At 42.1% G+C, this 26,339-nt stretch overlaps 1 protein-coding gene across 4 annotated transcripts in view; it reads left to right on the top strand.

Moving 5' to 3' along the window:
* SLC66A2 (solute carrier family 66 member 2) overlaps positions 1-26,339 on the top strand; it is a 110,045-nt gene that overhangs the window by 19,989 nt on the left and 63,717 nt on the right. For 2 of the 4 annotated variants that reach the window (XM_073331842.2, XM_073331844.2), the window contains exon 4: positions 2,657-2,710. The exons of the other annotated variants lie outside the window; for them this stretch is intronic. In XM_073331842.2, coding sequence (XP_073187943.2) covers positions 2,657-2,710 — 54 coding nt within the window. The remainder of the gene's footprint in view (positions 1-2,656; positions 2,711-26,339) is intronic. 4 annotated transcript variants of the gene reach the window in all.

The following is a 26,339-nucleotide window of genomic DNA, read 5'->3' as shown; positions in this document are numbered from 1 at the left end:
GCACAGGAGCTGGGAATCCGATGACCTGCGTTCCTAAACCTGACTCTCCCATGGTTTTCCCATCTGATCCTGAGTTTTCTCTGTACCTAGTTTTCTCCATATCTCACGCAGATGGTGGGAAGCTAAATTTCAGTTTGATGCTTTTGAGATCCCTGGATGGAAGGCGCTAGGTTATGGATTGCAGTATCCGAATAATAAGATCAATATCACTATGTTTTTGTATTTAAATCTTTCTACCCATTCCTTCTTCCAGCCTCTTTCCTAATACCTCTACAACATAATTCAGATTAAAAAGTGAGCCTGTCCTCGCTCTGTCTTCACTCTCGCGGAGGCCTTATATTTCGTTCTAATAATCCTGGTGCACATTTGACCAGTGAGTCTTGAGTTGTCCAGGAGTAGCATGTTTTTTTTTTTTCTATTCCACCAAATAATCCCTGCTAAATAACTAGTTCACGAGGAAGCCAATCTTTTTCTTAGCTTCCAAAGCAATAACAAGGTCTCTCTCCTAATCCAGAGGACAGCTTTTGTGAGCTCAAGCAAGTTATGCTAAGTCCTCTGGCTTGAAGTACATTTTAGTGTTTAGTTAACCGTGTATCCACAAAGCCATTTAATGTGAATAGTGTACAGTTCTGGCACTTCCATTTATGTGGGAATCTTTTGCAACTTTAAAAGTTCACTCCCCTTGGACTGGCTTGACTGTCTCCTTGGAGAGTCTCCGCCCTGGCCGGGTATTAGGGAGACTTATTTTCTCCACTTTAAAAAAACAACCCCCCCTCCCCCACCACCAGGAAATGATTTCCCCCCTTACCCCTGCTCCCCCAGAGCTTCTAGGAAAGATTTGTTTTCTCATGCATACATTTTGTTATCCTTTATTTACAGGCATTAACCAAGAGGAGATTACAGCCCAAAACAATCAAACACTTGCTGAAAATAGGCTTCAGAAAACATTTTTTTTTGGTTTTTGTTTTAAATCCTCAGTAATAGGATAATTCTCTCTCAAATGGAAGAACATGATCAAACTGTGCGGTGACACCTAGTGTTGGGATGAGGCAGACCCTAGATAGTGCCAGCAAGCCCTCCTTTTCTTTTGTCTCTTTCTTAATTCCATTTTGATCATATCGTGACTTTTTATTTGTGGATATCCTGACACCATTGTAGTGGTAATAACAGCCCTCCACAGCTGAGTTTAAATTGGTGTCTGCAGTAGCAGTGTACTGTATAGATGTCTCCTTCAGTACAGAATGGCTCAAGGTTGGATTTATTTGTTTATTTTTAATCTCTCTCCTTGTACAAATCTGCTTAGCAGTGAGAGTCCTGTTGTATACCACAGTGCAACTATGCTGGAAGGCCAAGATGTTGAAAAGTGACCTGTTGATTTTGGGTACGTCAATTCTGAGGCATCCGAGTTGAGACTGTTTAAAGGGGCCTGATGGTCAGGCAATATCCAAGCAACCATCCTCTGAAAATCATGTTCCTGTTAAAATGGCTCAAGCTGGGTACCCAAAGGTAGAGGCAGCTAAAATTACCAGTCATTTTTTGAAAATCTTGGCAGAGTAGTAGAACCATCCTAGATACAGCTAGGGCCAATGTAATGCAGAGATTTGTTTCCTCCCCTACCCCCCCACCCCAAATCTTGATTATGCCCCAAGAACCTTTGCCCTGGTGTGTGGGTAACTGCCAGGCACCCCTAAATATTCTAACTTTGCTTACAACCAGTGGGGAGTTTGTCATGGGGATGGTCTATTCTGTTGGTGTGATGCCTTAAGTTTATTTTGCCTAACTTTAAAGCTACCCTTGCTGTGTAATTATTTGTATTCCTGTAGTGCTTAGGGGCCAAGGAGCATGGGGGCTCCATTACTGCTTCAGTTTATTTCTTTCTGTCATTTAATTTTGGACCTTGTCTTCCCTCAAACTGATGCTATCTTAACTTCTTTTTACAACTTGTCCCTTACTTTAACACCGTGTTCCCTTGAAGAGCTTTATTAAGAGCACTGGCAATAGTCTTGGGTAGTATGTGGTTTTCATATGGAATTCACGCTTACAGAGGAAGGTTTGGATCAGATTAAATGGTTCAGCATATGGAACACTTGAAGTGGTGATTTGGTCTCTGTCTTTGTTAATGCGAGTGGCCAAACCTGCAGCTAAACTGTTAAACCAGTTGGAAGTGTTGTAGAAAAGGGTTTCCTCCAGAACGTGAGGCAGCCCTATCCTGTTTTATTTCTTTATTTGTTCCTACATGATTCTTTCCTGAAAGTCTCTCCCATCTTCACATTTAACTCAGGCACAGGAATAAAAATAAGCAATTTAAGCTTTCTCTCACTGAAAAGTTTATAAATATTTGTACATTGCTTTGAAGAGGGTTACATGTTACACTGTCTCTATTCTCTCCTCCCCTTTATTATTTTATTTTAAATTGCTGTTCTTTCTCACAGTGAGGCCATCAGTGATTTCCTTCCCCTTTATCCCTCCCTAAAATCTTGGGAAAAATCCTATAGACAGCATGGAAACTAAAACTTTTTGCATGTTTTTTTAATCAGCAAGATATGTACTAATTAAGCTTAAAATAAAACAACCTAAAAGACCATCTACTGTATTGACTCAGATTAGTCTGTTTTGTCTTTTCGTCCTCTCTTCTCAATTTATTTTTCTTATGTAGCTGCAGATAGTAAAGATGAAGAAATCAAAGCACCTCCAAAGAGATCCTATCTGGGTATGTACTGTACAAACCCACGCTGCATGAGGTTGCCATCTGAAACATAATTCATGCTTTGCTACTTTTTGTTTTGTGTGTTTGGTTTTTTCCTTTTTTGTCATTTTAGAAATGATTGCATGATGGCCGTTTCTACAGAGAATGTTTATGCTATCTTTTCTTCAGATACTAACATCTATCTGTTTTGCAGTTTTAACTTTCATAGAGGAAAAGATGCTTTCAGTTCCGTTCCAGAAACCATTTTTTTTTCTGGAGGTAATTGAATTGTCGTTTCATCCCATCATTCTTCTCAATTGTATTTTGATCTTTTTCCTGCCCCATTAGAGAAACAAAACAGTATTTATATAATAGAAATTATTAACCAGCATGACCTACGTGGGGATCTTCTCACCTCACCAAAGTAGGAACTTTTCTTCTTTCTGTTTCCCACACAGTCCCCCAGAAAGGCAAGACTGTGTGAAGCAAGCTATAAAAAAAAAATATGGGAGCAGCTTTCAGCCAGGAGAAATGTTAGCTGCTCACACAGCAACACAGCAAATAAGGATTTCCCTATAGCCTCTCAAGTTCAGCAAAATGAAAATGGCTTACAACAACGTTTATTTATGAAGCTTTTCTGTCCCATCCCTCATGTTCAGCAGGGCATCCTCTGTATTGCGATTGGGAGCGGAGAGGGATTTATAGCCCCATACACACTTTGAAGGCCCCCCGTCACCATCTAGATTCATGTTTTTGGAATCCATTCTGAGATTTTGAATGTTCTTTAGCTAGACAGAGAGATTGAGAAATATGATGTGCACCCTGCCTTTGTGTCATTTCCAGCTCTTAGAAGCCTGAAGATTCAGAGACCATGGCGGTATCTTAGCCAGGTTACCTTAGTTTAAAGAGTTTAGATACCACTTTATACAAGGTCTCAGATATCTCTAAACACAGAAGTTGCACCAATTTAGCATAAGTTGTTTGTTAAACCTATTTAGTTTGGTGCATTCTTCCCATGTAGACACTCTCTTATTTTGGAGCAAGAGGACCCTTTTTCAATTTTGGTTAAGTTGGTAAGAAATCAGTTTTAAAGGAAGTCAACATAGGGCCCTCTTGTTCCAGAATAAGAGTACCTAAATCGGGTTTTGAATCAGTATTACTGAATCTGTTTGTAAATGTAATCAATTTGGTGTTTGGCTTGTATGTAGACAAACCCTGACAGAGACGGAAACATTTCTATATGGTGGTGCAATGCAGAGCACTTTCCTTAGGCCATTGGATCAGTCCTGTGTATCGGCTGATCTTTAATGGAGCATGTATTCAAGAAATGCAATTGTCCTCTTATTTTTTTTTCAATCGGAAAAATCCAGATTTCATAACATTCATAGAATCATAAAATATCAGGGTTGGAAGGGACCTCAGGAGGTCATCTAGTCCAACCCCCTGCTCAAAGCAGGACCAATCCCCAATTAAATCATCTCAGCCAGGGCTTTGTCAAGCCTGACCTTAAAAACTTCTAAGGAAGGAGATTCTACCACCTCCCTAGGTAACGCATTCCAGTGTTTCACCACCCTCCTAGTGAAAAAGTTTTTCCTAATATCCAACCTAAATCTCCCCCACTGCAACTTGAGACCATTACTCCTTGTCCTGTCCTCTTCTACCACTGAGAATAGTCTAGAACCATCCTCTCTGGAACCACCTCTCAGGTAGTTGAAAGCAGCTATCAAATCCCCCCTCATTCTTCTCTTCTGCAGACTAAACAATCCCAGTTCCCTCAGCCACTCCTCATAAGTCATGTGTTCCAGACCCCTAAACATTTTTGTTGCCCTTCGCTGGACTCTCTCCAATTTATCCACATCCTTCTTGTAGTGTGGGGCCCAAAACTGGACACAGTACTCCAGATGAGGCCTCACCAATGTCGAATAGAGGGGAACGATCACGTCCCTCGATCTGCTCGCTATGCCCCTACTTATACATCCCAAAATGCCATTGGCCTTCTTGGCAACAAGGGCACACTGCTGACTCATATCCAGCTTCTTGTCCACTGTCACCCCTAGGTCCTTTTCCGCAGAACTGCTGCCTAGCCATTCGGTCCCTAGTCTGTAGCTGTGCATTGGGTTCTTCCGTCCTAAGTGCAGGACCCTGCACTTATCCTTATTGAACCTCATCAGATTTCTTTTGGCCCAATCCTCCAATTTGTCTAGGTCCCTCTGTATCCTATCCCTGCCCTCCAGCGTATCTACCACTCCTCCCAGTTTAGTATCATCCGCAAATTTGCTGAGAGTGCAATCCACACCATCCTCCAGATCATTTATGAAGATATTGAACAAAACCGGCCCCAGGACCAATCCCTGGGGTACTCCACTTGACACCGGCTGCCAACTAGACATGTAGCCATTGATCACTACCCGTTGAGCCTGACAATCTAGCCAACTTTCTACCCACCTTATAGTGCATTCATCCAGCCCATACTTCTTTAACTTGCTGACAAGAATACTGTGGGAGACCGTGTCAAAAGCTTTACTAAAGTCAAGAAACAATACATCCACTGCTTTCCCTTCATCCACAGAACCAATAATCTCATCATAGAAGGCGATTAGATTAGTCAGGCATGACCTTCCCTTGGTGAATCCATGCTGACTGTTCCTGATCACTTTCCTCTCATGTAAGTGCTTCAGGAGTGATTCCTTGAGGACCTGCTCCATTATTTTTCCAGGGACTGAGGTGAGGCTGACTGGCCTGTAGTTCCCAGGATGCTCCTTCTTCCCTTTTTTAAAGATTGGCACTACATTAGCCTTTTTCCAGTCATCCGGGACTTCCCCCGTTCTCCACGAGTTTTCAAAGATAATGGCCAATGGCTCTGCAATCACAGCCGCTAATTCCTTTAGCACTCTCGGATGCAACTCGTCCGGCCCCATGGACTTGTGCACGTCCAGCTTTTCTAAATAGTCCCTAACCACCTCTTTCTCCACAGAGGGCTGGCCATCTCTTCCCCATGTTGTGATGCCCAGCGCAGCAGTCTGGGAGCTGTCCTTGTTAGTGAAGACAGAGGCACAAAAAGCATTGAGTACATTAGCTTTTTCCACATCCTCTGTCACTAGGTTGCCTCCCTCATTCAGTAAGGGGCCCACACTTTCCTTGGCTTTCTTCTTGTTGCCAACATACCTGAAGAAACCCTTCTTGTTACTCTTGACATCTCTTGCTAGCTGCAGCTCCAGGTGCGATTTGGCCCTCCTTATTTCATTCTTACATGCCCGAGCAATATTTTTATACTCTTCCCTGGTCATATGTCCAACCTTCCACTTCTTGTAAGCTTCTTTTTTATGTTTAAGATCCGCTAGGATTTCACCATTAAACCAAGCTGGTCGCCTGCCATATTTACTATTCTTTCAACTCATCGGGATGGTTTGTCCCTGTAACCTCAAAAGGGATTCCTTGAAATACAGCCAGCTCTCCTGGACTCCTTTCCCCTTCATGTTAGTCCCCCAGGGGATCCTACCCATCCGTTCCCTGAGGGAGTCGAAGTCTGCTTTCCTGAAGTCCAGAGTCCGTATCCTGCTGCTTACCTTTCTTCCCTGTGTCAGGATCCTGAACTCAACCAACTCATGGTCACTGCCTCCCAGATTCCCGTCCATTTTTGCTTCCCCCACTAATTCTTCCCGGTTTGTGAGCAGCAGGTCAAGAAAAGCCCCCCCCCCCCCCCCGCCCAGTTGGCTCCTCTAGCACTTGCACCAGGAAATTGTCCCCTACGCTTTCCAAAAACTTCCTGGATTGTCTATGCACCGCTGTATTGCTCTCCCAGCAGATATCAGGACGATTAAAGTCGCCCATGAGAACCAGGGCGTGCGATCTAGTAGCTTCTGCGAGTTGCTGGAAGAAAGCCTCATCTACCTCATCCCCCTGGTCCGGTGGTCTATAGCAGACACCCACCACTACATCACTCTTGTTGCTCACACTTCTAAACTTAATCCAGAGACACTCAGGTTTTTCTGCAGTTTCGTACCGGAGCTCTGAGCAGTCATAGTGCTCCCTTACATACAGTGCTACTCCCCCACCTTTTCTGCCCTGCCTGTCCTTCCTGAACAGTTTATAACCATCCATGACAGTACTCCAGTCATGTGAGTTATCCCACCAAGTCTCTGTTATTCCAATCACGTCATAATTCCTTGACATCACCAGGACCTCCAGTTCTCCCTGCTTGTTTCCAAGGCTTTGTGCATTCGTGTATAAGCACTTGAGATAACCTGCTGATCGCCCCTCATTCTCAGTATGAGGCAGGAGCCCTCCCCTCACAGACGTTCCTGCCTGTGCTTCCTCCCGGTATCCCGCTTTCCCACTTACCTCAGGGCTTTGGTCTCCCTCCCCCGGTGAACCTAGTTTAAAGCCCTCCTCACTAGGTTAGCCAGCCTGCTCGCAAAGATGCTCTTCCCTCTCTTCGTAAGATGGAGCCCGTCTCTGCCCAGCACTCCTCCTTCATGGAACACCATCCCATGGTCAAAGAATCCAAAGCCTTCTCTCCGACACCACCTGCGTAGCCATTCGTTGACTTCCACGATTCAACGGTCCCTGCCCCGGCCTTTTCCTTCTACGGGGAGGATGGACGAGAACACCACTTGCGCCTCAAACTCCTTTATCCTTCTTCCCAGAGCCACGTAGTCCGCAGTGATCCACTCAAGGTCATTCTTGGCAGTATCATTGGTGCCCACGTGGAGAAGCAGGAAGGGGTAGCGATCCGAGGGCTTGATGAGTCTCGGCAGTCTCTCCGTCACATCGCGAAACTTAGCCCTTGGCAAGCAGCAGACTTCTTGGTTTTCCCGGTCAGGGCAGCAGATAGATGACTCAGTCCCCCGGAGGAGAGAGTTCCTGACCACCACCACCCGCCTCCTTCTCTTGGGAGTGGTGGTCGTGGAACCCCCCATCTCAGGACAGTGCATCTCATGCCTTCCAACCAGTGGAGTCTCCTTCTGCTTTCTCCCCCCAGACATATCATCTGGTCCACTCTCCGCAAAGGTACCTGTGGAGAGAACATGAAAGCGGTTAGTTACCTGTCCGCGTTGCTGGAACCCAGACATTTTTCCTTCTTCTTCTGGAGGTCACATGTTGCCAAGCTTCTTCACTGGCCTCTTGGCTCCGCTGTGCAACCTGCTCTAAAACTTTAGAGCTTTGTGCCCGTAGAAGCATATCCTGACTTTTATCCAGAAAATCCTCAGTTTCTCGTATGCAACGCAGGGTCGTTATCTGTTGCACCAGACCTTCAATCTTCTCTTCCAATATGGAGACTAGCTTGCACTTTGTACAGACAAAGTCGCTTCTGTCCTGTGAAAGAAAGACAAACATGGCACATCCAGTGCAGGTCACAACAGCTGAACCCTCCCCCCCCCCCTTCCATATCACCTTCCTACTATGAGCTTCCTCAGAGAAGTTGGCAAGATGTAAGCCTCACTGGGCTCACTCCAGGCGAACTCCCAGGCAAACTCCTGCTGTGTGCTGCTCTGCTGTTCCCTGCTGCTCAGCTGGTTCCCAAAGCTCTGGCTATTTTTAAACAGCCAGGCTTCCCTGAAACAAACAAACAGACAGCTCCAATGCCTGCCCCCTACAGGCTACCAGCCAATCAGGCACTCGCTCAGGCTCATTCCAAAAGTGCATGTTGGTTTAATGCCAGTAATTTGCAAAGCACCTTTTCCTATTGTACCTCTTTCAAAAAAACATTTTTCTGGGCTTTGCATCAAATAATATTTGTTTTGCTGTTTAGTTTGCAGTCATTCGCACTGGCTTATGTCAAAATAGACTCACCTATAGAATGTAAACTTGAATCTTACCCCATTTTTAACATGCTTACATTCTTGTTTTCTTTATTCACGAAAGCTTTATTATTTATGGTATCATAGCTAAAAAATGCAATCTGTTTACTTGTTGAAGGATGGAAGCACACTTACGGAGTGCTTCAGGGAACCATAAGAAAATAGAGAAACGATTTAGTAGCTACATTTTGCTTATGTCTTTTAACGGATTACAAGTTTCTAAACACAAAAACCTGGTTTTCAGTAAACAATGGGACCTGAATGTCTGTATGAAAATCTGCTGAAACTTAGAGTTGGGTCCCTTGATATCTGTGACAAGCAGTTTCTGAAATGAACTGCAACTTGGTTAGAAAAACAGGACAGATCAAAAGAAGTAGTCAGACTGCATTTTGATGAAACAGGAAAAACAATTTGTCAGGAATGCAAAAAGTTTAATGATTGGGTTTTGGGTACCTATTCTTTGTATGTTTCTGTTTCTTTAAACTGGATATTTTTAATTAGTGTAAATCTGTTTAAAATAGTTCTGAGGTAGAGGGGTGTGTGTGTGATTACATGTATACAATATCCTACTAGATTCAGAAGGTTTGCATGGGAGAAACTCTGCTTTATTGGGCTATAGTGAGACTAGTCATATTTTGGTTTACACAGGATTTGTTTAATTGAATTACGACCTGCTTATGTCTTTATAGCAGTGCTTTGTTTGTCCAGAGCCATGGGAATCTCACTAAAAATGTATGTAAGGAGGTGTTTGGATTTTTGGCTCAGAGGTTTGTGTATTCCTTTACCTCTCTTAATGGATTTAGCAGACCATTTTTTCAAAAAAGTTATTACAACTGGGCTTCCTGCCTCTCACTTCAAGTTTCAGTTCCCTAAAAACTATTTAGTGTTTCTAGGCTTTGGGAGTCATTACATCTCTTGTGCAAAAGCATGGTAAGCATACAGTATACTGTATTCATTTTAACTTAAGTTCAGTTAGCCCTGGAAGTCGTTTAATTGCAGGATGATTAGAGTGTTAAAGTGGAAAATATTGCTCACTCTGCTATATCAATAGATCTGTGGGGGAATTGGTAGATAAATGCTGATACTGAAGCTGTCCTCTGTCACCACCCTTGAATCAGAAACTGAACCTTTGCTATGCCCACTGGTGTCTCTCTTTAGGCATATTTATTGTCAGTATTCCAGCAAACCACTTAATGCTACTGTTCCTCCACACACACATTAACTGCAAAAGCTTTTATCAGACACTTGACTCTGAAAGCTGACTGCCTAGATTCTGTTATACTAAGGGGCAGATCCTCAGCTGGTGTCATAGCTCCATTGACGTCAACAGTTATGACAATTTACACCAGCTTTGGATCTGCGGTATGTAGCTTCCTGTTTTCATATAGAAACAAAATTATTCCCAGTTGTTCCAGGAAAAGGAAGATCTAAGTAGCAACAGTTCTGAAGAAACTTTATTTAAAACAAACAAAACAGGGGCTCTAGTTTTACACATTGCCTGTTGGTGTATGTGAAGATTAGCATGAGAGCTAAATTAAAGTACTACCTCGGTACTGCTTGCTCATTAAGAAAGCCCAGGCGTTTTCTTCAGCCAGTCAGTTTGTCACTTGCTGAAATGCTTTAGAATAACTGTGGATGTTTTTGTTCTCTCCTGTGTTGAGATGCAAGTTCTTGCCTGCATTTTGAGCCCTTGAAATGAGATCTGGATATTTGGGGGAGACAGGACATACAAGACACTGGATCAAGGTGGTTAGATCTTTGAAGATATTTTTATAGCTCTGTGGTATTCTCAGTAATGCAGTGTGTAACTTCCAATGCATATGATTAGCTGGATTTTATAATTTTCAAGTAAATATTTAAACAAATTTGAAGGACGCTGCTGAAAGAAATCACAAGGGTTTCCTTTCTTGTTTACAAAGCTTTATTTTAAATCTTGAAATGAAGTTGTCTTGGTATCTGTCATGCTACTGAGCAGTGTGAGAGTACTTGCTTGAAGTCTGCTTTCTTCTGGTCCAGAGGACAGTAGAGTCCAAATGATATAGTAGGTGTCCAAAAACAATGTAGATTAATTGTACATCAGTACAATAATATGGAAAACTGTAGTTTTAAAAAAAGTTGTATATGCGAAACCAGAATATGTCTGTGTAAACAAATTCATTTTAGGAGGTTCTTGTGTAAAAACAAATGGGAAAAACCAGTGATGGATTGATTAGTTAGTTGGCCCGTGGATACTAAGTGTGAACTGCTGCTACACTACATGCAGCGGTGAGTATAATATGACAACTGAGGTAACTCACTCTTTCACTCTCCAACCGTTGTCCTGTTCATTTCTTTCCTCCAGTTAGAAGACCAATAACCTAGTTGCTTCTCTGTGGAATTTGGAGTGTGTTGGGTCTATCTCTGGGTTATGAGCTTGTGTTGACAAATATATAGGAAAGCACCATGAACATATGTGGGTGCTATATAAATAATATAATGGATAAGCAGATATATACACCGTGTGCTTCTCTTTTTGGTGCTTTACCATACTGATTAGAGTTGAAGACAGGGCAGAGCCAAACTTTCCATCAGCCAATCATGTGGCTTCTTCTTTGGTTAGTCTCTAAATTGGTTAGTCTCTAAGGTGCCACAAGTACTCCTTTTCTTTTTGCAAATACAGACTAACACGGCTGTTACTCTGAAACCTGTTCTTTGATTTTGTTTTGTTTGTCTGTCTGGGGAGTTTAGGGAAAAAGAGACAATTACAGATCTCTGTGCACCACTGCTATGTGTGTGCTTGTTTATCTAAAAAATTGTGGCTGTTGCTGGGTTTGGCTGCTACCAGTTAGCACTGACCCTAGGAACTGTATATGGGCAAGAGGGGCTTTATTATTCCTTCTGCCAACTCTGCACTTCTCCAAAATTACGATGTCCTCCTTTAGACTGATTTTTTTTTTTATTTGTATGCATTACCATAGCATGAATGTGTATCATTAGGGTTTTTTATTAGGCTTATTTTCCTAATATAAAGTTAGAAGTCCAAGGGATCCAGATCTGCTTTGGTTGAAGTGGTAGCATTCAGTGGTGCAGGATCTCCTAACGTATGCAATTAACTATTGTCTGATAACTGGCATATCCTCCAGCTTGTCCTGTTGTATTAAAGTTGTAGTTCTGTGTAAAGGCCTCTCCTGCATTTATTACTGTCTTATTCTTTTTGTGATCTCCCTGAAAAGGAAATGGAAGATGAAGAATGGAGTGACAGCATTTTGAGCTTGTAGAAGTATATCCTTATTAAAATGAGGCGCTCTTTGGTCACCTGTGCATAGCCTTGTTGCCACATATGAAGCAGTGGGAACCACTGATAGATCATCTGCTTTCCAGAAAGTAGCTGTAACTGGGTCATCTAATGTGATTTTCCCCCCCGCTTGCTGTTCAGGTTACTCTAAATAGATTTGATTAATATCACTACAAATAGGACTGAATTAAACTAAATATTTTAAGAAAAAACGTGGAATTTGCTTAAGAATCTTGAAAGCTAAACAGCTAATTTTTCCAGCTACACATCCAGAGAGAAAGTGACTAGTTTTGTTGTAAAAGAAATAACATCATAAAGCTAATGATATTAAAATCCTTGACCACCCCCACCTCCCCAGTATTTGTAAACAAAATACATTTTGGGTCCATTTATCTGTTTTTTAGATTCCAAACAGAAATGGAATTCTTTTAAAAACTTCAAAGAACTTTTTAGTATAGATCCTTCTTTAGTTCTATAGATCTAATTCTGCTTTAACAGGAAGTCTTTTTGTGTGTGTCTGTTCATGTGAGCTCTCTTTTAGAAATCTAGAGGAATTATTCAGTATAATGATGGCATGCCTTTATACAAGCATATCTTGGACTATAGAAGTTATGAGAAGAAAACTATTAATTTCACTGTATGTGTTTAATTCTTATATTTAGGGTATATACTTAGGTGTTTTCTCTTTCAGATTTCTTTTAGATAAGTACAGTAGAGAAAATCTTGGTCATGATAATGGAGGGTTGGACTAGATGACCTCCTGAGGTCCCTTCCAACCCTAATATTCTATGATTGTGATCCTTGAAGCCTGGCTTGGTAGTTCAGATTGCAATACTTGGATCAGCCCCTACTTACTCACACAAGAGAGAATATCTTTCAGTCTGCAGCCATTTTGTTCTTTTTTTTTTTTGAATGTAGAGGGGGTGGGAAGACCTCTGGTTTAAGCAATAGAAGGGTGAGGCCTCCCATATCTAGGTTTTTGACCCTGATCCAGAGCCCATTGACATTGAGAGAAAGGTTCCTGTTGGCTTCAATGGGTTTTGGATCAAGACTGGGAAGCTCATCTCCCTTCTAAATGGGCCACAGGAAAGTGGGAGCTGTGGCTGCCAGGCCATTCCTTTTGTGAGGGGAGGGGAGTGTTGTCAGCCGCCAATGTTCAAAACTCATGAACTAGATCCCCCAAAATAATGGATTTAGCCCCAAAATCAAGTAATTAAATAAATCTCATTGTATCTCTTGGTCTGTCTGGGTTGTTTTGTTTTTGAATGCCTCCTGTTCACCCGCAATGTCTGTGACAAGTAGTGTTGCTGAGACACCCAAGTTCTCAGAGTAAGGTGATTTTGACCTCCCTACAGGAGCTGTTGCTGGCTGGTTGATGGTGCTGAGCATCTCCCCAAACACAAAGGCTCTAATTAACTATGTGTGCCCCAATCCCATATCTGTCTTTCCAGCCCCAACATCTGCTTATCCTGTTCCTCTCCCTGCCTCTGCTTCTTCTGCAACTCCTGGAAGGGGCGGGGGCAGTGGGATCCTCTGTTCTCCCTTCCTAGGGTTGGGGGAAGTGGAGAGGAGCAGGGAGCTGACTGTCCCATTTTTCACAGTGGGGAGGGGAATGAGGAGGAGGGTGTGGAGCTGCTGGGCTATTTCTGCTCCTTCCTGTGAGAATGATGTCTGCTCCTCCCTCTTCCCCAGCCTCTGCTCCTGAAGGGAGGGGAGAGAGCTCTGTCGGCTTCCTGTAGCAGCTCTGATTGGCTGCTCTTCCCAGGAGATGCATAATTGGGGAAGGCAGCCAATCAGAAGGGGTTCCCACAGGCGTGGCTGAAATTCGAGAGAGGGCTGAGTTTCTTTTGTCATTGTGATATTGGCACAAGCCCTGGCCAAAGTCACGTGACTTGCAAAGAAATCACAAGAGCTGGCAATGCTGGGAGTGGGAATATATTTGTTGTGGGCTTTATGGAGTTGGGTTTGATAAGAAGGTTTTCCTCACCCATGCAACTAACCCAGACACCAGTTTGGCCCGAAGGATAAGCAGCTCAGCATCCTTCTGGAGTCTGCAATGCCTATGGAGTCACCTTCATTTGATGAAGAGCTCCCCCCCACCCACTGCTGTTCTGTCAGGCAGTCCTGGAAGAGCACTGTCAAGGCTGATTCCTACTCTGGCACTTGGAGTGGAGAAGGTGGCGGCCTGCAAGGATTCTAAAAATTAATACTGGCCACTTTACATATATGCCACTACCTATGAGAAATGGGGTTTGGAGCCCTGCTTTTTTTCCCCATCCCAAAAAGCAGCTTGTTTAGTTCCAGTGTGTACTTGGAGTTAAATAAAATAAAAATTGGTGGGCACTTTAAAGGGAACTCTACTGAAACGGTGTTTCCTGAGATTTTCAGTGTAGGGTGGATGTGACTAGGCATAGAGGTTTTTCTTCCCCTTAGTGGTTACCCCAAGAGCCCTGCTGCATATCTCTCCAGTGATGTCCTTAAGAGACTGCTGAGCCAATGAACAGCCTGAACTTTTGGGGCTTAATTCCCTACTAGAGGCTAATTATGTATGATTGAGTTCATTTAAGCTTAATAACCCCCTTTCTAAAAAGTTGGAAGAGACCATTATCATCATCTTGTCTGGCTTCTTGCATAGTGTTGAGGCTGTAGGGTTTAACCTATTAATTCCTGCAATGAGCTCAATAACTTGTAGATCAACTAGAGTATAATCATCAGAAACACATCCATTCTTTTTTTTAAAAGGGCCAAGTGATGGAGAGTCTGCTGCTTCCCCAGTAATGTGTTCCAATGGTAAATTATCTTCAGTGTTAGTTTATTATTTTTTTAAATCAGAATGTTGTGTTGGTACTGTGTTAAATCAGATGCCTCACAGAACTCTGTGTATTCTGTCAATACAACTACCTATCACTAAAATAAGTAATGGTATCTTTGATATAGAGTCCAACCCCTATTCCCTGCTGTCCTTTTTGTCCTTCCTAATGAGGATGTAGCCAGTGACTAACATAACAAGACTAACATAACATTCAAGACTAACATAACAAGGCTCCAGGATTCAGTAAATGCCATCTTTGTAGTAATTTTTCTGAGACATAAGTATTTCCAATTCCTCATGTTCATTACCCAGCATTGATATGTAGGCAATCAAATCATGTATTCGCTTCACCTCCCTAGAAGAAGGAGAGATAAACAAAGGGGTTGTGCAGTGACCGAAAGCCAAGGCAGGGAACGCTGGGGAAACAGATGCTCTTTTGTAGTCTTGTACAATTTTTAAAATATACTTGGAGTTTACTGTTTGGAAAACTGCAAGGAAGAAATGCAGCTGCAGACCTTCCATGTAGTGGCATTTTGTGCTAAATCAGAAGTACTGCAACAAAACCCTACTTGAGGAGGGAGATTTGTGTTGAACCTCCAGTGCCCATCATTGTGCATCAACTCTGCTACTACTGTGGAATGCCCTCAACGTAAAAATGGAAGTTTGACTTATTTTTAATCGAGTTTAAGAAGTTGGTATTTATTTATAGGTAGCATCCTGATGTTTTAGGCTGTGCACAAATACAGGGGACGAGCTAATCCCTGCTCTGAAAAGCTTACAGCTTGAAAAGAGAAAAACATGCAAAGGTTGGGGTCATCAGATACAGGAAATTCTTATATTAGACTGAGGAACAACTGTGTCTGATGGTGGGAGAAAGGAGAGATAGTAGAAGTGGCATTACATGACATAGCAGCCTGTTACCAGATTGGGAATGGATAGTAATACCAAATGGACACAGATAAATCCCCAAACTCTGTGTGTAGTCCTATCTTCAATGGATCTTACCTACCTATGAACATACCTGAGGGTCTTCCTCTTACATTTACTTTGGCAACGCTTTCAATGGTTTTCATACCAATAAGGTCTCATTGAATTGAAACTGAACAAAAGGCAGGGAAGGCGTTATTGAAGGGACTGGTTGGTGGTAGTAATAATATTTTGGGCATGGTGATCTTTATGATTTTGGGGGTGAAAACTTTGAATGAATAAAACCTTTGCTAATGCAGAATGTGTCCATTTTTAACCAAGCAAGGAAAGTTTTATTGCTTATAGCTACATTTGACCACGTGAGGGTGCTCATGGGTTTCCAAAGTCAGTTTATAGAGTTCCTTAAATGGAATGGGGGAAACAATTTAAATGTTAAAGACATGATCTTGTTGTCAGGGGTATGATTCTAAATATAGATTCAGTGGGTAAAAGTCTCTCTCTCTCTCTCTGGATCTGAAAAATGTAGTTCAGTGGGCAGAGGAAAGAGTTGGGTAGGAACAAAATGAATTATTCAGATTTGTAACCTTAGAGGAAAAAATGAAAAAGAGGAGAAGGTAGGTGTGTGTGTGTGTGTGTGTGTGTGTGTGAAGAATATACACACACACACACACACACGGTATATGAACATACATTATTCTATTTTCTCTAGGATGTATGTGCAGCAAAACACTATTACATCTCCGTTTCAGCTGGAGGAGTGAGAGAGTGTTCCAATCACACACTCTTTGAATGCACCTATGCTCATTAAAAGCTCTGTTCATGGTTTTAAATTTGGCTTCTTGTTAAAATACCTTAATGTTCAACCAACAGGAGTGCAGCCTGCAGGTTTAAAGGAATACAAAGGTTTGGTTGTCTAACCTCTAATTCCCTGCCTTGCTGCCTCTCCCATCCAAAACCCAGTGCACTTAATGCAAAATAGTGAAGAGTGTAACAGACTGGAGGGAGCAGAAAAACCATGGTCTCTTATATGGGGGGATGAGGGGTCAGTTCATTGCAGAAAATGTACACTCTTGCAGGGTTCAAAGTTGTAACAAACCTACAACATTCAGGAAAGCCATTCAAAGCTAAGGTCCTTGTTCCCTTGAGTGTGAATTTTATGATGGTTTCTTTCATTACATGATTGCATAGCACTAGCTGATGCAGCATACACTTCAAGTGTGTGTGTATGTATATACATACATATAAAATATTTGACCTGCTAGGATTGATAGCAAACTCAATCATAAAAATGTGTGCAGACAGATTTTATTTTATTTATTTTTTAGAGTGCTGTATAAACATTAACTAATCCTTACAGCTGTGCCATTGACTTATCTGGAAGACTGTCATGTGAATCGGTGGCAGGATGCTGCTGTTGGGACCGCTGTCCCTGCTTTATAGATCGAGGAATAGTGGGCCTGATTTTAATCTCACTCCTGATTTTTCACTTCCATTGATGTCAAGCTATATGTCAGATCAGAATTGGGCCCACAGAGGCAGTGGCCCAACTTTTCAAGAGGTATCCACTAGTCTTCAGTGCCCAACTTGAGATAACTGAGGGCCTGATTGTCAGAGGTGGTAAGCACCTGCAGCTTTTGTTACTTGGAGCTGCTACGTAGCACCTTTTAAAATGAGACCATAGGGGTGTCGGGTGATCAGACAGCAAATGTGAAAAATCGGAACAGGGGATGGGGGGTAATAGGAGCCTATATAAGAAAAAGATCCAAAAATCAGGACTGTCCCTATAAGATCGGAACATCTGGTCATCCTCTTGGGGTGTCAAGTGGAGCACCTTTAGAAAGTTTGAGCTGAAATGACTTTCCCAAGTCCACACATGGAGCAGATGTCATAGGCATTCCTGACTGAAGAGTATACTCAGTGCACTTTATTTTGCAACCTTTTATATGTTATGTACATTTTATATGGCTATTTGTTTATGCCATATTTGATATGCTACTTGAGGCTGGTAACTTTTATTATTTAAAATGCACAAGGACTATAAAAAGGACTATGGTGGGTTGATTTAAATCAAAATTATTTAAATCGATTTTAATCATGTTTTGCATTTGTGCTTTTAAAATTATTTTCCTAAAGAAAATAACTTCTCTTTGGTTGGTAACCATTTAGACATGTCATTTGCAATTAAATGTATGTAGTCTTTACAGCAAATTTGGTAATTTTTTTTTTTTTTTTGCTAACCAGGAGGTTACATTATATATTTACACATTTATTTAAGCAATGACATAGCTTACATATATTTAGATTCTTAATTTTTACCTTATGCTAAAAATGGTGAATGATGCATTTCTTATTTACTAGATTGTTTGGGTTTTTTTTTAAAACTTGTGATTTATGTCATGCTTTTTGGATGCAAGTTAAAATTAAATTTAAAATGCACAAAAACTGCATTTTAATTTTTGTTTTTATGAAATAAAACTACCTTAAATGTGTTTGAAACATAAGGAAAAAATTACAAAGTTTATCAAAACATGTTTTGCATTTGAAACTAACTGATTTATTAAACAAAGGAAGTATTATCTGTAATTAGTGAATTGAACTGATTAATTTCTGGTCACTGTGCCCTACAGAATTTTAGATCTAGAAGATCTCATCCTCGCACGTAGTTCTTATTCATAGATTGGAAGAGGAAAACAAGCTGTTCTGCTTTTCAGCTCTCAACTGGCTTTTTAACTTTTGAATGAACTAGTTATTGAACTGAACTAGCTGAATAAACTGAAATGAAAAAAAATATTCTTCTCTTTGCACCTGCAGAAAGGGCTACTGCTGTCAAAAGCTGACTTAGCACTTCAACAGACTAGTTCCAGGTGCTTAGTGGTTTGACTTTCTTTACAGCTTAGCAGCAAACACCTAGTGCTTACTTTTAATTTAAATGATTGTAATAGATTAAGCCTTAACATAAGTTGTCAATTTCAAATTTAATTTTAAATAGGTTTTTTTTTTTAAAAATAAACCTGTTTGTAACCTTCCCCCCCCACAAATTGATTATTTTTTTTAATCCACCTTGTACAGGCCTACTTTAGTGAAGTCTGCATATAAACAATCTTTTGTTAACAAAAATGCATTAAACACCAATATAGGGACTCTTATTCCCAATGAAACTTCATTGAATCACCATTTTCTTTATTCCCATCAAGGGGAAATAAGATGATAAAACTTTATTCCTTTTTAGACCTAAAATAAGGTCCTTATCCTGCAGTGTGATGAGCACCCTTGATTTAAACGGAACTGAGGATGCTTAAGACCATGCAGGATTTGGCGCCTTATCTTCTGTAATTATTTATTGTATTCATCTGACTCTTGAAAGTTTAACTGACCTAGGTTTTTCTTACTAGCTGTTCTTTTGAAATACTAGTTAGTTTCTTGAATATCTGTTTATCTTTTAATGGACTAATACATTTTTTTTTTATGAAGCTTAAAGCCCAAGTCATATCTTAAAAAAGCCAGCAAGGCACTGTGCATGCTAAATCATTACTTTTGAGGATCAGCAATCTTAAAATACGCCCAAGGAACTACTGATAAATGCTGACAGAATAAATCTGATCTTATGAATTATTCCTGAGTGCTCTTCCTACATCTCTGGGGGGAGGAGTGCTATTAGGAAAAATGGCACTGTATTTGACTGTGAATGAGAGATGAGGTACAGGTGAGTCGCATCATACGTGCATTTAACTTACATGAATTCAACTATACGCGCTCGGCAAAAAAAAAAAAGAAAAATAACAAGATACCTGTAAATAGTGCAGGCGATTCCGCCCACCATTCCACTCAATAAGCATATGCCCCGGAGTGAGCGTGAGATGGGAGACATGAATCTGCTTTTCCCTCAGTCGGTCTCAGTTCCCGTGTGCCTCTCATAGTGTAAGCATCTCGCCGCACTGAGTGTGATTCTAGTGTTTAAAGATACGTATTTTTCGTACAACATGGCCCCTAAACGCAAGCCAACTACTTCATCTGGTGCTCAACCGAAGAAAGAGCAATCTGTTCCAACACTGGAGGAAAAACTGGCTGTGTTGGACTTACTGAGAGATAGTATGTCGGTCTCCAATGTGGCGCATAAACGTGGCCGCAACAAATTGAGCATTGTGCCATCAAGATTTGAGAGAGAGAAATTCGTCAAGCCGTGGCATCAAGTGCTCCAATAACTGCTAAGGTGACTAGCCAAGTGTGTGATAAGACTTTAGTGAAGAGTGAAAAGGCATTAAACTTATGGCTGGAAGACATGAACCGTAAACGTGTGCCTATCGATGGCAACAGGTTGCGAAAAAAGGCTCTTAGCCTCTGCGCGCTGCTCAAACCTCCCACCAAAGAAGGACAGCCTTCTGATGAGAAGGCATTCAAAGCCAGCCAAGGTTGGCTTAACAGTTTTAGGAACCTGCTTCAACCTCAGAAACGTGCAGACTACTGGTGAAGCTGCATCTGCCAATGAAGAGGCAGCAAAAGCCTACCCCGAACAATTAAAGAAAATCATAGAAGAACAGGGCTGGCTTCCAGAACAAGTTTTTAATGCTGACGAGACTGGGCTCTTCTGGAAAAAAAATGCCCAACTGCACTTACACTTCAAAATCAGAAAGACAAGCCCCTGGCTTCAAAGCAGCTAAAGACCGTGTGACTGCGTTGTTTTGTGGCAATGTGGTTGGGCATTTTATAAAGCTGGGCTTGCTCTACAGGGCTGCAAATCCCCGTGCCCTAAAAGGCAAGAACAAAAATCTCCTGCCTGTGTTCTGGCACCAAATAAAAAGGCTTGGGTGACGGCAGCATTATTTCTGGATTGGTTCCACAAGTGTTTCATTCCGGAGGTCAAGTGGTACCTCGAAGAGAAAGGACTTGACTTTAAAGTGTTGCTGATCGTAGACAATGCTCCTGGCCACCCTGTGGCACTCCGGTTTGCGTATAACGATGTTGAAGTCGTCTTCCCCCCCCCCCATACCACCTTGTGACCAAGGCGTGATTCGCTGTTTCAAGGCCATGTACATGAGGCTTACGTTCTCACGGATACGTAGCGCTATGGATGCTGATCCCAATCTTAATGTGATGGAGTGTTAGAAGTCCTTCAACATTGCCAGTTGCATCACTTATGTTAAACAGGCCATGGATGCAGTCAAGCCTGAAACAGTCAATGCATGTTGGCGAAACCTGTGGAAAGAATGTGTGAATGATTGATTTTAAGGGTTTCCCGACCATTGACAAAGAAGCGAAACACATTGTTCAGGTGGCCAGGCAAGTGAGTGGTGATGGCTTCGTCGACATCCTTGAGGAAGAAACTGAAAAATGAATTGAGAGCCATAGAGAAACATTGACTAACGACGAGTTAGAGGAACTGATAAAATCGTCTGCAGAAGACGAAGATGACGACGAACAGGAAGAGCCAGCAAGTTGGAATCTTCATAAATTTGCTGAAGTGTTACAAGCAGCGAAACACTTGAATGATTTAATTTCTGAATACGATCCCTCTACAGAACGAAGCCTCAAAATCACACGTAGTATTACGGACCATTTGAGACCGTATCAAGAAATGTTTGAGCAGCTCAAGAGACAACAGCGACAGTTGCCAGTCAAGGAAAAACAACCAGCAGCAGATGAGCCTATGCAACCAACTTCTCGAGCTGAATCGGAGCCAACCACTTCGTCTACGACTCGCTCTCCGTCTCCTGGATCGACATCAAGCCCTGATGACCCCCTGTAATTAAAAATACAGTACTATAAAATTATATTTTGCATATGTACTTTTTATTATATACTGTACATTACTGTATACATTATACATTTATACATTACTGTATAGGGTTGTATACACAAAACCATGTACAGTATACTGTACTTTATGGGTGATTAAAAGGATTTTCAAGGGTAATTTTGACTATACGTGATTTTCACCTTATGTGCTGACTTTAGAACCTAACTGCCAAGTAAGATGCGACTCCACTGTATTTGATTATAAATGCTATGTTAGCACAGATTGTATATATATAAAAGAAAATTAACAACCACTCATGTTCCATCATATTTTTAGGCAGGACTGCTTCTTTTGAAGTTTTCTTGAAGCACTGGAATATCTTCTCCTCCTTCCTTTCCATTCTCTATTTCACCTAACTGATTATCTGAAATGTGATAGTCATTTCAAGGAAGAACATATTACCCTTTATTATTTATTTTTTAAATAGTTATGTTTTTGAATTCAGTATTTTAGGAAAAGAATGTAGGGTTGAGGGGTTGGGGAGAATGGGCATTACATTTCTAAAGGTTCAGAAAAATTAAACAATTCCTATTTTTTAGTACATTGAAAAGAAGTTAAAATTTCTATCTACAGTGCATAATGATGTTGTTGGTGATACCATGTAATCAGGGAAAAACACTTCTACTTTTCTTTTATGAGCCAATAAACATCAGATTTTGAATTTTAGTGTCCTATAAGGGGTTTAATCTTTAAATAAATACCCAGATGATTTAAATGAAGGGCATAGTTTCTTTCTTCTTTTGTGAGTGGTTTTGTATCCTGTGGGAAGACTGCAGGGATGCAATGAATGGGCAGACTTATAGCTTCATAGTAATTAGATGACATTTGACTCGTAAATCAGCAGTTAATGAATGGATGTAGAAAATGAGTAGTAGGATTATGTAGTCTGCTGTCATTTTCACAGCTAAAAAGTAGTTGTAATAAATATAAAGGGAAAGGTAAACACCTTTAAAATCCTCCCTGGCCAGAGGAAAAACCCTTTCACCTGTAAAGGGTTAAGAAGCTAGGATAACCTCGCTGGCATCTGACCAAAATGACCAATGAGGAGACAAGATACTTTCAAAGCTGGAGGCGGGGGGAAACAAAGGCTCTCTCTGTCTGTGTGATGCTTTTGCTGGGAACAGAAAAGGAATGGAGTCTTAGAACTTAGTAAGTAATCTAGCTAGATATGCGTTAGATTCTGTTTTGTTTAAATGGCTGATAAAATCGGCTGTGCTGAATGGAATGTATATTCCTGTTTTTGTGTCTTTTTGTTTTGCCTAGAGGGATTCTCTATGTTTTGAATCTGATTACACTGTAAGGTATTTACCATCCTGATTTTACAGAGGTGATTCTTTTTCCTTTTTTTTTCTTCAATTAAAATTCTTCTTTTAAGAACCTGATTGCTTTTTCATTGTTCTTAAGATCCAAGGGTTTGGGTCTGTGTTCACCTATGCAAATTGGTGAGGATTTTTATCAAGCCTTCCCCAGGAAAGGGGGTATAAGGTTTGGGGAGGATTTTGGGGGGAAAGACGTTTCCAAGCGGGCTCTTTCCCTGTTATATATTTGTTAGACGGTGGGTGGTGGCAGCAATAAAGTCCAAGGGCAAAAGATAAAATAGTTTGTACCTTGGGGAAGTTTTAACCTAAGCTGGTAAAAATAAGTTTAGGGGTTTTCATGCAGGTCCCCACATCTGCACCCTAGAGTTCAAAGTGGGGAAGGAACCTTGACAGTAGTATATGCTTAACTTGCATTTATTAAGTTGAGGATTAGGTATTTTTCAGGTATTAATTAATAAAGTGGACTTCTAAAATGTAGGAATAGTATCAAAGTCTTCACATTGGTCATGTTTTGTGGTACGTTTAAACAGCAAAGAACCTTCTTTTCAGTAATATTTATGCATATTTTATTACTGTTTCTGTATTTTATTCATATAGTGATTCAGTTTTAGTCTCTGAATGACATATTTGGAAAATACTATATGCGGGGTTGTATTTAAGAGCCCCGATATGATTTAAGTTCACCTCTCAAGCTTTTGAGGATGGGCTTTTTTAAAAAATGTTGTTAAATGATACCTACCTCAGTTTAATTGCATGTCTATATTTTTTTCTATGGATAATCTGTGGGATGAGTGTGACTCATTTTTTTTCTCTCTGCTTAGAAGGCAGCATTGACTCTGCCTGCCAAAGAAGACTTATTTTTACCTCTAGCTTAATTACTGTAGAACCAGTGCCATATAGCTTGGGTCAATACAAAGCTGTATGTTTGGTATTTTCAGTGGCAAAGGCACTCTACCCCCTTCAGTGTTCAAAATAAAATGTTTTACTGTTGCTGGACCTGCAACTCCCCGTTAAAAATTCAGTGAAATCCTCCTGCTTGTAGGGGCAGTTCTACAGTGGGTTTCTTTAGTGTTATATCTCCAAAGGATGATGATTTGACAGTTAAAAATGTCACTGTTTATTTTCAATAAAAATGTAGTAGCTGTAAATAGTGTAGAGTTGCCAACTTTCTAATAGCAGAAAACCGAACACCCTTGCCCCGCTCCATCCCTCCTCCCACCCTCTCTCACTCGCTCATTTTCAACGGGCTGGGGCAGGGGGTTGGGGCGCGGGAGGGGGCGAGGGGTGCAGGCTCTGGGTGGCATTTACCTCAAGTGGTTCCCAGGAGTAGTCAGCATGTCTTTCCGGCTCCTAGTAGGAGGGGCCAGAGGGCTCTGCGTGCTGCCCCCTCAGTTCCCATTGGCCAATGGGAGCTGCGGAGCCAATGCTTGGGGCAGGGGCATCACGCGGAGCCCCCATGGCCGCCCCATGCCGAGGAGCCGGAGTAGGGTTGCCAACCCTCCCGGTTTGGCTGGCAGTCTTCAGGAATTGGGCTCCATCTCGTGGAGGCTACTGAAGCTAATCCAGGAGATTTTAGGCTGCTGAAAGTCCGGTGGCGCAGTGGGGCTAAGGAAGGCTCCCTACCTGGCTCCAAGCCACTCCCGGAAGTTGCTGGCATGTCTGGCAGCGGCTCCTAGGAGGAGGCACAGCCAGGGGATCTCTGTGCACTACCCCTACCCTGAGCACTGACTCTGCAGCTCCCATTGGCCGGGAATGGGGAACCGCGGCCAATAGGGGCTGCGGGGGTGGTACTTGCAGACAGGGGCAGAGCCGCCTGTGAGCCTAGGAGCGGGACATGCCAGTCGCTTCTGGGAGCCGCCTGAGGTAAGCAGTGCCCAGCCAGAGCCTGCACCCCAGAGCCTCTCCTGCACCCCAACCACCTGCCTCAGTCCTCTTCTGCACCCCAACTCCTTCCCAGAGCTGGCACCCCGAACCTCCCCAGGCTCAGCCCGGAGCCCTCTCCCACACTCCAAACCCCTTGGCCCCAGCCCAGAGCCTGCACCCCGTCCTGCACCCCCAACACCAGCCTGGTGAAAGTGAGGGGAGGGAGCATGACAGAGAGAGGGGGGCTGGAGTAAGCGAGGGGCAGGGCCTTAGAAAAGTAGTGGGAAGGGGCCTGGCCTTGGGGAAGGGGCGGGGAAAAGGTGTTTGGGTTTGTGCGATTAGACAGTTTGAAACCCTAAGCTGGAAGGAGATGCTGGCCGCTTCCTGGGAGCACCGCTGTGCCGCCAACTGGACTTTTAACACACTGGTCAGCTCCAGGATCCCTTTTCTTCTGCGTGTTCTGGTGGAAAACCAGACAATGTGGCAACCCTGGAATAGTGGCTCTGTCCTATTGTTCTCAATGGGACTGAAGCCAAAGGTGCTGTGTTATGATGCCTTCTTTCAGAATGGCCCTCACCTTCTGCTATTACCAATGAGAGTGAAGTCAAGCTGCTGTCAGGGGCCACCATCTCATGAGGTCATCTTGGATTTACTCTATTTGAGAACAACAGGATATGGCAGCAGTTTGGAAAGAGAAGAGATTTTCCTGAAATTCTCTGTAGTTGAACATAATTTGTCAGGCTCTGCTGAAGAACAAACTGTCAGTTCTGAAGAATAACAGCAAAAAATGATCATTAATCCTAATAGCATTTGTTCAAATTTAGACAGTACATGAGATTTCTCTGGATTTTAATTATATAGAAAGTTTTGAAGGGCCTGCATTATTCCATTAAGATCATTCAGGACAAAAAATGGTTTGATATAGTCTACATTTTTTTTTTTAAAAGAACCTGAAAAATAATCTTTAACCAATTCATTCTGAACTTAAAGAATAAGGGCTGTAGTTTTGGCAAGATAGGCTGTATTCCTCATAGGTATTTTACCAAATGGCTGACTCCCTGCTTGAAGTGAAAAACAGCTCAGCGTGAACAATGGAAGCAGGAGAAGCACTTCCATAATGAACAAAGAGCTAACAGCTGTGTATGTGACTTGTGCTCTTTATGCAGTAGCTAAGAGAATCAATCCAGCTCTCATTGAAGTTGCTGGAAGGACTCCCCTTGACTTCAGTAGGAGTTTATTGGGCCTGTCATGAGGATTTAAGAGAGACAGCTGAAGTTAAATACCTAAAATTTGTTTTTGTGAACTTTTGCCCCCTTCCTTCTCCCATGCCTAGGAAGGTGCTATGATAAGTAGTATGTAATTCATAAGTGAGAGGGAAAATATGACCATAAGAGATGTTGTCTTCATAAACCTCTATGTTGTCCTGCTTGAATCTACGGGTATGTCTACACTACGAAATTAGGTCGAATTTATAGAAGTCGGTTTTGTAGAAAGCCGTTTTATACAGTTTATTGTGTGTGTCCCCACACAAGTGCTCTAAGTGCATGTAGTCGGCGGAGTGTGTCCACAGCACCGAGGAAACCGTCGACTTCTGGAGCGTTGCACCGTGGGTGGCTATCCCACAGTTCCCGCAGTCTCCACTGCCCATCTGAATTCTGGGTAGAAATCCCAGTGCCTGATGGGGCTAAAACATTGTCGCAGATGGTTCTGGGTACATATTGTCAGGCCCCAGTTCCCTCCCTCCCTCCCTCCGTGAAAGCAGGGGCAGACAATAGTTTTGCACCTTTTTTCTTGAGTTACCTGTGCAGACGCCATACCATGGCAAGCATGGAGCCCGCTCAGCAAACCATCACCGTATGTCTC

The sequence above is a fragment of the Lepidochelys kempii genome, chromosome 2, assembly GCF_965140285.1.
Source record: "Lepidochelys kempii isolate rLepKem1 chromosome 2, rLepKem1.hap1, whole genome shotgun sequence".
NCBI classification, from domain to species: Eukaryota; Metazoa; Chordata; order Testudines; family Cheloniidae; genus Lepidochelys; species Lepidochelys kempii.
This window is presented reverse-complemented; position numbering and strand designations above follow the sequence as displayed.